General features: G+C 42.2%; 1 protein-coding gene across 3 annotated transcripts in view; it reads right to left on the bottom strand.

Annotated features, from left to right (window-relative positions):
* The window catches only part of LOC106588997 (CUB and sushi domain-containing protein 3), a 746396-nt gene that overhangs the window by 111441 nt on the left and 620160 nt on the right, over nucleotides 1–14795 (bottom strand). For all 3 annotated transcript variants that reach the window (XM_045709277.1, XM_014178612.2, XM_014178611.2), the window contains 2 exons: nucleotides 6972–7052; nucleotides 100–213 (listed from right to left, as the gene is read on the bottom strand). In XM_045709277.1, the coding sequence (XP_045565233.1) occupies nucleotides 100–213; nucleotides 6972–7052 (195 nt within the window). The remainder of the gene's footprint in view (nucleotides 1–99; nucleotides 214–6971; nucleotides 7053–14795) is intronic.

Consider the following 14795-nt stretch of genomic DNA (forward strand, 5'->3'; position numbering starts at 1 on the left):
TTACAGCTGCCACAAACAAAACACACACATGCGCAAGCATGCAGGCACGCACTCACGCGCACATACGCAAAACGAATGAACGCAGGCACACACGCACACCTTGACATGTGGGAGGAGGACCATCCATCTGAAGTCTCTCCCCCAGTCTGCATGTCAGGATCTCACTCCCCACCAGGGTGAAGCCAGGATGACAGCGGTACCAGATGATGTCCCCTGTCAGGAGAGAAGGTATAGAGGAAGAGGAGAGAGAGAGAGAGAGAGAGAGAGAGAGAGAGAGAGAGAGAGAGAGAGAGAGAGAGAGAGAGAGAGAGAGAGAGAGAGAGAGAAAGTCATAGTAGAGATACAGAAAGAGAAGAGACAGATAAACACACACAGAGAGAGGGAGGGAGGGAGGGAGGGAGGGAGGGAGGGAGGGAGGGAGGGAGGGAGGGAGGGAAGAGAGTGAGGGAGAGAGTATAAGAGAGAAAGAGAGTGTAAGAGAGAAAGATAGGGAGAGAGTGTAAGAGAGAGAGAGAGAGAGCGAGTCATAGTAGAGAGACAGAAAGAGAGACAGATAAACACACAGAGAGAGAGAGAGACTTTGATGAAGCTGTTGTCTAATTAAGAAGGACAGCAAACCTGTGCTGCAGTAATAGAGACAGATGCCTGAGACGGATGGGGTGACATTTTTTGACATCCAAGGTTGAACACTGTTAATGAGTGAGTTCTAGCCTGGGTAGGACACTTTGAGACTTTCATAACAGTTACTGGGCAAAACAATCCATGGTCCCTGAAGTTTGAGTATTGCAGTAGTACTAGTGCAATATAACACAGATTACCAAGAATAACAGTGTTTAAGATTTTTTTTGAAGTATTCTCTTTGTCATTGCCATCATCACCATCACCATAATCAACATCACCATCATCATCATCATCCTCTACTGTAACATTCTGGTCCTTTTAGAAGCCATCTGATGTCTTCAACCAGCAGCAGTGGTCAATGTTACAGGTGATGTCTTCAACCAGCAACAGTGGTCAATGTTACAGGTGATGTCTTCAACCAGCAGCAGTGGTCAATGTTACAGGTGATGTCTTCAACCAGCAGCAGTGGTCAATGTTACAGGTGATGTCTTCAACCAGCAGCAGTGGTCAATGTTACAGGTGATGTCTTCAACCAGCAGCAGTGGTCAATGTTACAGGTGATGTCTTCAACCAGCAGCAGTGGTCAATGTTACAGGTGATGTCTTCAACCAGCAGCAGTGGTCAATGTTACAGGTGATGTCTTCAACCAGCAGCAGTGGTCAATGTTACAGGTGATGTCTTCAACCAGCAGCAGTGGTCAATGTTACAGGTGATGTCTTCAACCAGCAGCAATGGTCAATGTTACAGGTGATGTCTTCAACCAGCAGCAGTGGTCAATGTTACAGTTGATGTCTTCAACCAGCAGCAATGGGCCATGTTACAGGTGATGTCTTCAACCAGCAGCAGTGGGCCATGTTACAGATGATAGATGGATGATTGTGGTCCAAGAAATCTATATAGGGCTGCAATAGACACAGCAGAGCCTTTGGGCCTTGTTACCGGACAAGCTGAATCCATCTCAGCCACTGTCTGTAATGGCCCACTTTCACACCCAACAATCACAGATCTAGTTGCTAACTCACTCATTGATACACACCAATCACAGAGTTAGTGGCTAACTCACCATTAATCAGGCAGGTCACACGGGATACAAGTCAGTATTCAACGTATATCCATGTCTGAGTACGTCGGGAGATGATGTGGAAACTGGCCACTAGGGGCAACAGTGAACGAGTAGGTTTCGGTTTGGATGGTGGATGGTTGCATGTTCGAATCCAGCGATAAAAAGTTGTTTTTTATATTTTTGTTTTAAGTCTATCCCAAACTTTAAGCCTTACATTAAACATTCGGAGTTAATGCATAAACTTAATCTTAACCAACACTTGGAAATTTGACATTTCAAAACAAGGTTGGATTTGGCATGTGCCCTCAGATCCTCAAAAGTTCTACAGCTGCACCATCGAGAGCATCTTGACTGGCTGCATCACCACTCGGTATGGCAACTGCTTGGTATCCGACCACAAGGCGATACAGAGGGTAATGCATATGGCCCAGGACATCACTGGGGCCGAACTCCCTGCCATCCAGAACCTCTATACCAGGTGGGGTCAGAGGAAGGCCATAAAAATTGATTCCAGCCACCCAAGTCAAAGACTGTTCTCTCTGCTACCACACAGAAAGCGGTACCAATGCACCAAGTCTGGAACCAATAGGACCCTGAACATCTTCTGCCCCCAAGCCATAAGACTTTTAAACAAGACCGTTAAATAGCACTGATTCTATGCACACACTGGACTCTACCCACACACTCACACATACTTACACTGACACCCCAACACACCCCACCTGCGCTGTTGCTTTACCTATACGTGACTCATTTCAGGAAGCTAGGCGTATGTCACACGTCACTATTTCACAGGAGAGGCATTTCATTTAGAAAAAATCTATATATAATTTGATCAACATGCCTTCTAGAACATGTGAATTTTAATGTGCCTTAATAACAAACTTGTATGCCATCTGTAAATATGAATACAATTGTTAAATTACGAGCGTAGTTGGTTTAGCCATGGAAAAAGATAGGAACTTTACCACTAGCCATGATTGGCTGAGATAATGGATACATTTTCAGATGTTATACGTGTCTAATTTTGACAGAAAGTTGTTTTCATTGCAAGTTAAACTGTATTGTTTGCTAGTTTGCGAAAGTTAATTTGCTGGCTCGCTGGCTAAGGTTGTGTGTATGATCTATGTAGTAATATTATTTGTATCTCAGAAAACCATTTGCATTGATAGTTATAGCTAGCAAAAATGTTACCTAGTTGCTTTGTTTTAGCTACCTGAAGATTCATACTCCAGCATTTCTTGCATAGTGGCTAGCTATGATAATCCGTTTGTACTGTAGCTGTTGGTTGAGATTATGGTTCATTGTTTAGCTAGCTAGCTAGCTAGCTACATATCTAATCAAAAGACTCCACTTCGCAAGAGAATGATTATATGACCATCAAGTTGTGTCTGGGGGGTGATTACGGCCATCTATTGTATTTCATGAACCTGTGTACATGTCTAGACAATAGTGATCCATCCACTTAGCTAGATGTGGCTGGGGGTGATTACAGCCATCTATTGTATTTCATGAACCTGTGTACATGTCTAGACAATAGTGACTCATCCACTTAGCTAGATGTGGTTGGGGGTGATTACAGCCATCTATTGTATTTCATGAACCTGTGTACATGTCTAGACAATAGTGACCCATCCACTTAGCTAGATGTGGCTAGGGGTTGTCTAGAGACAATAGTGACTCATCCATTTAGCTAGATGTGGCTAGGGGTTGTCTAGAGACAATAGTGACCCATCCACTTAGCTAGATGTGGCTAGGGGTTGTCTAGAGACAATAGTGACTCATCCATTTAGCTAGATGTGGCTAGGGGTTGTCTAGAGACAATAGTGACCCATCCATTTAGCTAGATGTGGCTGGGGGTGGTTATAGCATTTCTTTCACATGACCCATCAATGTAGATAAGTGTCTGGGTAAGCATCATCTAATAATTATGAAATATTTATTTCATATTTTTTATCTGGAGACTTTCAAAGTCAGATTAGGATATAGACCAAGGACTAGATTAAGTGTATTTTTACCTGGAGTTTTTCCATATTGTAGGCTACTACTTTCACCACTTTTAGTCTTGAAATCTTTGGTTGTTTACTAAACTACCTTACTTACTCTGTTTAGCACATGGCCTCACATGTGAATCCTAAAGAGATGAGTGGAGCTAAGGCTCAAGAGGGTGTGAACGATGCTGAATAGGTGTAGACAAGGAAAAGCTCTCCAGTAGGTGTACCAAAAATATTTAAGGGCCATTTTCTCAAAAGTGGGGCTACCGGTTTATCAAATCAAATCAAATGTATTTGTCACATACACATGGTTAGCAGGTGTTAATGCAAGTGTAGCGAAATGCTTGTGCTTCTAGTTCCAACCATGCAGTAATATCTAACAAGTAATATAACCTAACAATTTCACAACAACTACCTTATACACACAAGTGTAAAGGAATGAATACGAATATGTACATATAAATATAGAAATGAGTGATGGCCGAACGGCATAGGCAAGATGCAGTAGATGGTATAGGGTACAGTATATACATATGAGATGAGTAATGTAGGGTGTGAAAACATTATAAAGCGGCAACTTTCAAAGCAGAATTAATTTCCCATTGTTCCTCAACTGCAGTGTGTGATATACCATTTTGTAGCTCTGAGTCTCCACTTTTATCCAATGTATGAAAAACACAATTTCAAATGTTGCTACATAAGACTGAGTCGAGGCGGTGGGTATGTACAGTATGTACAGTACACTACATAACCTCAAATGTATCTTTATTTTTTATTTGATTTAACTTTTATTTAACTAGGCAAGTCAGTTAAGAACAAATCCTTATTTACAATGACGGCCTACCAGAAGGCAAAAGGCCTCCTGCGGGGTTCGGGGGCAGGGATTAAATATAAAAAATAAGATATCGGACAAAACACACATCATGACAAGAGAGACACCACAACACTACATAAAGAGAGACATAAGACAACAACATAACCTGGCAGCAACACATGAAAACACAGCATGTGAATGAAGAGATGGAGATAAAAATGGTTCAGTTTGAGTGGTTTTTGCAGCCTGTTCCAGTCGCTAGCTGCAGCGAACTGAAAAGAGGAGCGACCCAGGGATGTGTGTGCTTTGGGGAACTTTATCAGAACGTGACTGGCAGAATGGTGTTGTATGTGGAGGATGAGGGCAGCAGTAGGTATCTCAGATAGGGGGAGTGAGGCCTGAGTAGGATGGTCATCTGAATCAGGGTTAGTTTGTCAGCTGTGGTGAAAGAGGAACGATTACGATAGAGGAAACCACGTCTAGATTTAACCTTAGCCTGCAGCTTTGATATGTTCTGAGAGAAGGACAGTGTACCATCTAGCCATACTCAGAAGTACTTGTATGAGGTGACTACCTCAGTAATAATCACACCAGTGGGGAGAGAGGAATTGTTCTTACAAAACAAGACCTTTGTTTTGTAGGTGTTCAGAACTGTATACACTGCACTCTGAGAGACTTTTGATAAACATGGCAAAATAGAAATTGGCCTATAACAGTTAGGATCAGCTTGATCTCCCCCTTTAAATAAAAAGGACTCACCGTGGCTGCCTTCCAAGCAAGGGAACCTTCCCAGAGAGGAGAGACAGGTTAAAAAGGTTGGAGATAGGCTTGGTGATGATAGGGGCAGCAACCTTAAAAAGAAAGGGTCTAAACCATCTAAACCAGATGTTTTTTGGGGAGTCAAGTTTAAGGAGTTCCTTTAGCACCTCGGACTCAGTGACCGCCTGCAGGGAGAAACTTTGTAGCGGGGCAGGGAAAAAAGAGGGAGGAGCATCAGGGATAGTTGCATTAAAAGGGGTGGGAGATTAGGAAATGTTGGACGGGCAAGGAGGCATGGCAGAGTCAAATAGGAATTCTGACTTAATGAAGAGTTTTCACACCTCTTACTTCACACTTCAGTGCTAATTTCAGTCAGATTCTTTCCTAGCAGCTTGGTAGCTTAGTAGCCTTATTTACTAAACTTTATATAACACAATTACCGAGAGATTATTTACATTCAATTTTTGGCTTCAGAAAGTAGGTTCAGACTGAACATTAGTCACGCAGTTTTGTGTTGGATGGTATTTCCAGGTTCCGCTGTGTTTCTTCTGCAGGTTTTGGCTTGTTAGAAGTTTTTTTCATGATAATCCTTGGTAGTAATAGTCCATTCAGATATTTTTGGTCCAAAATCAAGGTTATAAGTATGGAATTGTGAGTTGGAATGAAGGTTTTGATGTTGAGGTTTGTATCCTGTAAAAGTCCTTGCAATGCTTACAGTTTTTAATGTCCCGTTGGTAGTTTAATCTTACGCGTAACTTGTCGATTTTATTCTCCAAGGATTGCACGTTTGCTAGCAGAATGGAGGGAAGTGGGGGTTTATTCGATCGCCTACGAATTCTCAGAAGGCAGCCCGCCCTTTGGACCCTCTTCCTCCACCTCCTCTTCACGCAGATCACGGGGATCGGGGCCTGTTCCCGAGGAAGCAGTATATCCTTTGAGTCGGGCTCATCAGAGTCATGAAAGGAAAAAAAGGATTCTGATAGTCCGTGGTGAGTAATCGCAGTCCTGATGTCTAGAAGTTATTTTCGGTCATAAGAGACGGTAGTGGCAACATTATGTACAAAATAAGTAAAAAAAGAAGTTACAAACAACGCAAATAAAGGTAGAAAAAACACAATCGGTTGGGGGCACGTAAAACGTATGCCTTCTTCTCCAGCACCATCTTAAAAAGGATGCGCAAGTAAACATGTCACTGTTGTCTACAAAGCATGTGACAAATATAACTTGATTTGATTTATGTATGTGTGTGTCCACCCATAGTATTAGTCAGGGTCACACACACACAGGAGGAGGCCTGTCCTCTCTCTAAGCCATGATCAGTGAGAACATTCTACATGTATCAGCACATTTACCTGAGCAGAGGAGAGACATATATGGAGGATGTTGTGAAATACAGGGGCATGGAACTGGTGAGAGGGTTTCAGTTTCATAACCTGAGTGGATTAAGTATCAGTAAGGCCAGGACCTATACTCACAAAGCTTATCAGATCTGATCTAGGATCAGGTCCACCGCAGTCTATATACTCTTTATTCATTATGAGCTAAAAAGCATAACTGATCCTCGATCAGCACTCTGAGACGCTTTATGAATACAGGCACAGGAAAACTCCTAGTCCCACAATATGTAAGTATACAGAGTGGTGAGGAGGTCCTATCTCTCCCAAACGATTCATTCGAAAAATGTATAATATTTGGATTGAACTACACGTGGAGGCGTTACCTATTTCAAACTCCCTGTCCTCCATGAGGATATCAGCGTTGGCCACATCCGGGGGCGCTTGGCAGATTCTCAGCTGGTATACTAGAAGAGGATAAAGGAGGAGGAAGGGGAGGAAAAAGAAGAAGGTGAATGAGTAGGTGTAAGGAACATTTCAACAGAGTAGTAAACTAATTGCATTGGGACTTTCTGTATTCTTTTGAACATGGAATTAAAATAAGTATATATATATATATATATATATATATATATATATATATATATACTGCTCAAAAAAATAAAGGGAACACTAAAATAACACATCCTAGATCTGAAATGAATGAAATAATCTTATTAAATACTTTTTTCTTTACATAGTTGAATGTGCTGACAACAAAATCCCACAAAAATAATCAATGGAAATCCATTGATTTCCAAATGGAGGTCTGGATTTGGAGTCACACTCAAAATTAAAGTGGAAAACCACACTACAGGCTGATCCAACTTTGATGTAATGTCCTTAAAACAAGTCAAAATGAGGCTCAGTAGTGTGTGTGGCCTCCACGTGCCTGTATGACCTCCCTACAATGCCTGGGCATGCTCCTGATGAGGTGGCGGATGGTCTCCTGAGGGATCTCCTCCCAGACCTGGACTAAATCATCCGCCAACTCCTGGACAGTCTGTGGTGCAACGTGGCGTTGGTGGATGGAGCGAGACATGATGTCCCAGATGTGCTCAATTGGATTCAGGTCTGGGGAACGGGCGGGCCAGTCCATAGCATCAATGCCTTCCTCTTGCAGGAACTGCTGACACACTCCAGCCACATGAGGTCTAGCATTGTCTTGCATTAGGAGGAACCCAGGGCCAACCGCACCAGCATATGGTCTCACAAGGGGTCTGAGGATCTCATCTCGGAACCTAATGGCAGTCAGGCTACCTCTGGCGAGCACATGGAGGGCTGTGCGGCCCCCCAAAGAAATGCCACCCCACACCATGACTGACCTACCGCCAAACCGGTCATGCTGGAGGATGTTGCAGGCAGCAGAACGTTCTCCACGGCGTCTGCAGACTCTGTCACGTCTGTCACGTGCTCAGTGTGAACCTGCTTCATCTGCGAAGAGCACAGGGCGCCAGTGGCGAATTTGACAATCTTGGTGTTCTCTGGCAAATGCCTCAACGTCCTGCACGGTGTTGGGCTGTAAGCTGTGGACCTGTGGACGTCGGGCCCTCATACCACCTTCATGGAGTCTGTTTCTGACCGTTTGAGCAGACACATGCAAATTTGTGGCCTGCTGGAGGTCATTTTGCAGGGCTCTGGCAGTGCTCCTCCTGCTCCTCCTTGCACAAAGGCGGAGGTAGCGGTCCTGCTGCTGGGTTGTTGCCCTCCTACGGCCTCCTCCACGTCTCCTGATGTACTGGCATGTCTCCTGGTAGCGCCTCCATGCTCTGGACACTACGCTGACAGACACAGCAAACCTTCTTGCCACAGCTCACATTGATGTGCCATCCTGGATGAGCTGCACTACCTGAGCCACTTGTGTGGGTTGTAGACTTTGTCTCATGCTACCACTAGAGTGAAAGCACTGCCAGCATTCAAAAGTGACCAAAACATCAGCCAGGAAGCATAGGAACTGAGAAGTGGTCTGTGGTCACCACTGCAGAACCACTCCTTTATTGGGGGTGTCTTGCTAATTGCCTATAATTTCCACCTGTTGTCTATTCCATTTGCACAACAGCATGTGAAATGTATTGTCAATCAGTGTTGCTTCCTAAGTGTACAGTTTGATTTCACAGAAGTGTGATTGACTTGGAGTTACATTGTGTTGTTTAAGTGTTCCCTTTATTTTTTTGAGCAGTGTATATATATAAACAGTACCAGTCAAAAGTTTGGACACACCTACTCATTCAAGGGTTTTTCTTTATTTTGACTAGCTATGAAATACCACATATGAAATCATGTAGTAACTTAAAAGAAGTGGTAAACAAATCTAAATATATTTTAGATTTGAGATTCTTTAAAGAAGCCACCCTTTGCCTTGTTGACAGCTTTGCACACTCTTGGCATTCTCTCAACCAGCTTCATGAGGTAGTCACCTGGAATGCATTTCAATTGACAGCTGTGCCATGTTAAAAGTTAATTTGTGGAATTTATTTACTTCTTAATGCATTTGAGCCAATCAGTTGTGTTGTGACAAGGTATGGTTGGTATACAGAAGATAGCCCTATTTGGTAAAAGACCAAGTTCATATTATGGCAAGAACAGCTCAAAAAAGCAAAGACAAATGACAGTCCATCATTACTTTAGGACATGAAGGTCAACCAATTCGGAAAATGTAAAGAACTTTGATAGTTTGTTCAACTGCAGTCGCAAAAACCATTAAGCGCTCTGAAGAAACTGCCTCTCGCCACAGGAAAGGAAGACCAAGAGTTACAGTTACCAGCCTCAGTCACCAGCCTCAGAAGTCTGCAATTAACTGCACCTCAGATTGCAGCCCAAATAAATGCTTCACAGAGATCAAGTAACAGACACCTATTAACATCAACTGTTCAGAGGAGACTGCGTGAATCAGGCTTTAATTTATGTATTTATTATTTATTTTATATTTATCTAACTTGGCAAGTCAGTTAAGAACTAATTCTTATTTACAATGATGGCCTACCCCGGCCAAAAATGGATGACGCTGGGCCAATTTTGTGCCACCATATTGGACTCCCAATCACGGCCGGTTGTGATAAAGCCTGGATTCGAACCAGGGTGTCTGTAGTGACACCTCTAGCACTGAGATGCAGTGCCTTAGACCGCTGCGCCACTCGGGAGCCCACATGGTTCAATTGCTGCAAAGAAACCACTACTAAAGGACACCAATAAGAGGAAGAGACTTGCTTGGGCCAAGAAACACAAGCAATGGACATTAGACCGGTGGAAATCTGTCCTTTGGTCCAAATTTTAGATTTTTGGTTCAAACCCCCGTGTCTTTGTGAGACGCAGAGTAGGTGAACGGATGATCTTCGCACGTGTGGTTCCCACCGTGAAGCATGGAGGAGGAGGTGTGATGGTGCTTTGCTGGTGACACTGTCATGATTTATTTAGAATTCAAGGCACACTTAACCAGCATGGCTACCACAGCGTTCTGCAGCGATACGCCATCCCATCTGGTTTGCTCTTAGTGGGACTATCCTTTGTTTTTCAACAGTACAATGACCCAAAACACACCTCAAGGCTGTGTAAGGGCTATTTGACCAAGAAGGAGAGTGATGGAGTGCTGCATTAGATGACCTGGCCTCCACAATCACCCGACCTCAACCCAACTGCGATGGTTTGGGATGAGTTGGATCGCAGAGTGAAGGAAAAGCAACCAACAAGTGCTCAGCATATGTGGGAACTCCTACAAGACTGTTGGAAAAGCATTCCTCGTGAAGCTGGTTAAGAGAATGCCAAGAGTGTGCAAAGCTGTCATCAAGGAAAATGGTGGCTACTTTGTAGAATCAAAAATATAAAATATATGTTGATTTGTGTTAACACCTTTTTGGTTACTACATGATTCCATATGTGTTATTTCATAGTTTTGATGTCTTCACTATTATTCTATAATGTAGAACATAGTAAAAATAAAGAAAAAGCCTTGAATTTTTGACTGGTACTGTATGTATATATATTATATCTGTCTAAGTCCCAAAATGGCACCCTTTTCCATATATGGTGCACTACTTTTGACCAGAGACCTTTGTCTCCTTGGTTATTACTTGTGATGATTTGAGTGCAGTACTGCAAAGCACATCCTCCCACCCATGCCACAGCAGACCCACTTGCAAAATCACAGACCACAGACTAGGGTTGCAAAGGGTCGGAAACTTTCCAGAATTTGTCCGGAAATTTTCCATGGGAAGTTAAGTCCTGGAATTTGAGGAATTTTGCTTAAATTCATCAAAAAAGTTAGCTTATAACAGTGAACCTTTTTTTGTGGAATAAGGCAATATAACATAAGGCAATTCTAGGTCTTGTGGCATATTTTGGTTAAACTATCCCCAATTCAATGGAATTTCAATCCTCTGCATGCACAGTGCATTCTTCCATCACATGTGCAGTGCACTCTTCCATCACATGTACAGCTGATTCTCAAGATCTTTCACTAATGAGATGCTATTGAGCCCACACTACTACACTGTCTGAGCTAATGACTATATGCTTTCTGGTAAGTTATGATTACAATACTGGGTGGGGTGAATATATTTTATATGACATACATTATTTTTTGTTAACTAGTAAATAGTAGCCTATGGTAAAGTGTGTTTAAATAATTTCTAACATGTTAACAATTTCTGCTAGTTAGTTTTTGCTACTGTACCATGTGGGGTTTAGCTTGCTTGAGCCTGCTAACTGAGGAGGGTTAATTCACCTGTTTCCATACATGTTTCATTTTAAAACATTTATCTTACAAAGGAGTTGTTTAATCTAACTGCTTAACTATTTATCTGTACAGGGAATTGTATATTATTATTTTTTTTACAAATTTTATTCTAATCTTTACAGGAAAATGTTTGGCTTTTTGAGCCTGACAACGAGCCATCCTCAACAAGGTTGGAAAGTGACTGAAGATGAGGCCGCAGTCTGATGTTCAAGAGGTGGACATTGAGGAGGTCCAGGGAGAAGGCATGGAAGCCTGAGAGGAAGACAACCAAAGCTTTAGTTTCTAGACTATTATTTTACAGATGTATGTTGAAAACGTTTTTGGGAGATGCGATGGATCATTCAATATTCCCTTTCTTTTGTTGTTCGGTGAAATCATCCCATGGGAAGAGTCAACTCATTTAATTAAAGTTCAATTTATAACTAACATTTTTTTAATTACTTATTTATATTGGAAGGATTTAATAATTTGCAATTTTGTCTACTTATGGTAAGGTAAAAGGTTTATGTTTCTGTCTCCATATGATATGGTAAATATATCCAATATCCAAACATCTACATTTAAATGGTATTAATATTAATTTGTATATATTTCCCATTAATTCCCATAAATTCCCATTAATTCCCACAGAAAGTTTCCACCTCTGAATATTCCCCAAAATGTGCAACCCTACCACAGACCATTGATTTCCCATGTTTGGACAAAAGAGCATCAGAATTGTGGAGGAGGAGAAACTACTGACATTTGAAAGGTTAGGCAGAAATGAAAAAAATCATAATATTCAGATTCCACACCACCTGCACCTGGCTGAATACCAATGTATTCAGCAGCGATGTGATCTCGGCGGTGTGTTTAAGGGCATCAGATAAGCCCGGTATACCTTCTGGGAATCAACAGAGCGGCCAAGCTGTGCTGTGCTGGCACGGAGGCACTGCTAACGATATGAGGGAACGGACGCTGCTAGCTGGCGCTAATGACAGGATTAAATAAGGTGACAACAGTCGGAACTGGGCCCAGGGAGAGATATTACACTGCGCACACGCACGCACGCACACACACACACACACACACACACACACACACACACACACACACACACACACACACACACACACACACACACACACACACACACACACACACACACACACACACACACACACACACACACACACACACACGATCTGAGGAATCGCTGCTGCTAATGACAGGATTAAATAAGGTAGCACTTTGAAGTAGGCAAGGACAAATATTACACCATTGAATCTTACAGCCAACATCTTTCAGGACTGCATATCCAAATTACACCCACTACCAAGCTACCTGGTGGGGTCATGCCAACACAAACTAGGGGGTAAAATCAATGACAGTCATTGATCATTAATTAATTGGTAACAGAGTGTAATTGTTCTAAAAATGCCTGAACAGACAGAACAGGAGGGAGATATCTCCTGAGCGATAGATAGACAGATAACTAACTTCCAGACCTGGGTTCATTTACTAGTATTCAATATAATATATGTGTTTGCCTGAGCTTGCCTGGTGCAACGGGAACCAATAGAAACGTCTCCGAAATGCCAACCCCACCCACCTGGCTCTCCAGCCAGGCTAAAGCAGACAGTCAGGTATATAGATAGATCTACTTTTGCTTTCCCATGAACAGGGGTTTATTCACTAGGAAACAAACAGAGGCAAACAGGGAGGGGCACCTTCCTTTATTTGTCCAAAAAGAAACTCATATTTTCTTAGCAAAATGTTTTCCTTTGCAAAACATTTTGCTACAGTTTGCTTCTGCGTGCACTTATGAATACACCCCTGTCTAATAGACAAGTGGGGGCTTTGGCTCCAGACAACCACGCTACAATAACACAAATGAAGTAGCGAGAACCACTTAGCATGTGGCTTCTGTTAAATGTGCTAGTTGATTAATAAGATTCTCTTAGAGGCTCCTTGGGGAGGGGGGGCTGTGTGTGACTGTGAATTTGGTGAATAAGTGTCTGTGTTTGTGTGTGTATTGCCAATTGAAGCAAAAGGAATGAACAGAGTCAATGACTTTCTGTGTCCCCATGAGAGACTCCACATTTCACTCTGTGATAGGCTTTAATTAACAAAAGAGCTACATTAAAGAGGAAACGTTTCTTTGCTTCCTCTATGTATTGCCTTCATGTGGGATGTACGTCTAGACTGACCGGTTGATGTGCTGTGAACGATGAAGATAATCACCAGTCAAAACAAGTGGGCTCCGGGAATTGAGTCATCAGATCTGGCCCACAAATGGTATCTATAATATTATGATGCTTGCATAATGTCCTGAATAACAATGCAACTTATCAACTTAAATCCTTTCATAACTAGATTGGAAAAAGTGACAGTTTTGCATGTTGCTTATTTGGAGTGATAATCACATTCTATAGATTTAGTTCCCCCCCGGCTACTCTTTGATGTGACCTACATGAAAACACTTATTTTGTCATTCTGGACAGCAAACTGCATGAATAAACCGGCTGCAGCCTATAATTTGATTACTTGACAGTTGAAGACAATCTAATAAACTAAATTCATATCTTTAATAAGCGTTGTATAAATCCTGGCTAATTCACAGCATAGCAGAGTGTTCACTAAGGGGAAATAAAGTTGTCTATCTAACTCGGTGGCCCATTTCAAATGAATCAAAGCTTAACTCATTACAGAGTAATTCCCATGCCAAACCCAAGTACAATATAGAGAAACATTGCTGTGTATTATCTCTAGTCTAGTACATTCATATAACTTAGCAGAAGCAGCTACAGTGGCTTGCGAAAGTATTCACCCCCTTGGCATTTTTCTTATTTTGTTGCCTTACAACCTGGAATTAAAATTGATTCTTTGGGGGTTTGTATCAATTAATATTTTTCGGGGTGAAACAAACAAGAAATAAGACAAAAAAATTGAAAACTTGAGGGTGCATAACTATTCCCCGCCCCAAAGTCAATACTTTGTAGAGCTCTTTTTTCAGACATTACAGCTCCAAGTCTCTTGGGTTATGTCTCTATAAGCTTGGCACATCTAGCCACTGGGATTTTTGCCCATTCTTCAAGGCAAAACTGCTCCAGTCAAGTTGGATTGGTTCTGCTGGAGTACAGCAATCTTAAGTCATACCACAGATCCTCAATTGGATTGAGGTCTGGGCTTTGACTAGGCCATTCCAAGACATTTAAATGTTTCCTCTTAAACCACCCGAGTGTTGCTTTAGCAGTATGCTTAGGGTCATTGTCCTGCTGGAAGGTGAACCTCCGTCCCAGTCTCAAATCTCTTGAAGAACGGAACAGGTTTCCCTCAAGAATTTCCCTGTATTTAGCCCCATCCATCATTCCTTCAATTCTGACCAGTTTCCCAGTCCCTGCCAATGAAAAACATCCCCACATGCTGCCATCACCATGCTTCACTGTGGTGTGGTGTT

The sequence above is a fragment of the Salmo salar genome, chromosome ssa27, assembly GCF_905237065.1.
Source record: "Salmo salar chromosome ssa27, Ssal_v3.1, whole genome shotgun sequence".
Classification (NCBI taxonomy): Eukaryota; Metazoa; Chordata; class Actinopteri; order Salmoniformes; family Salmonidae; genus Salmo; species Salmo salar.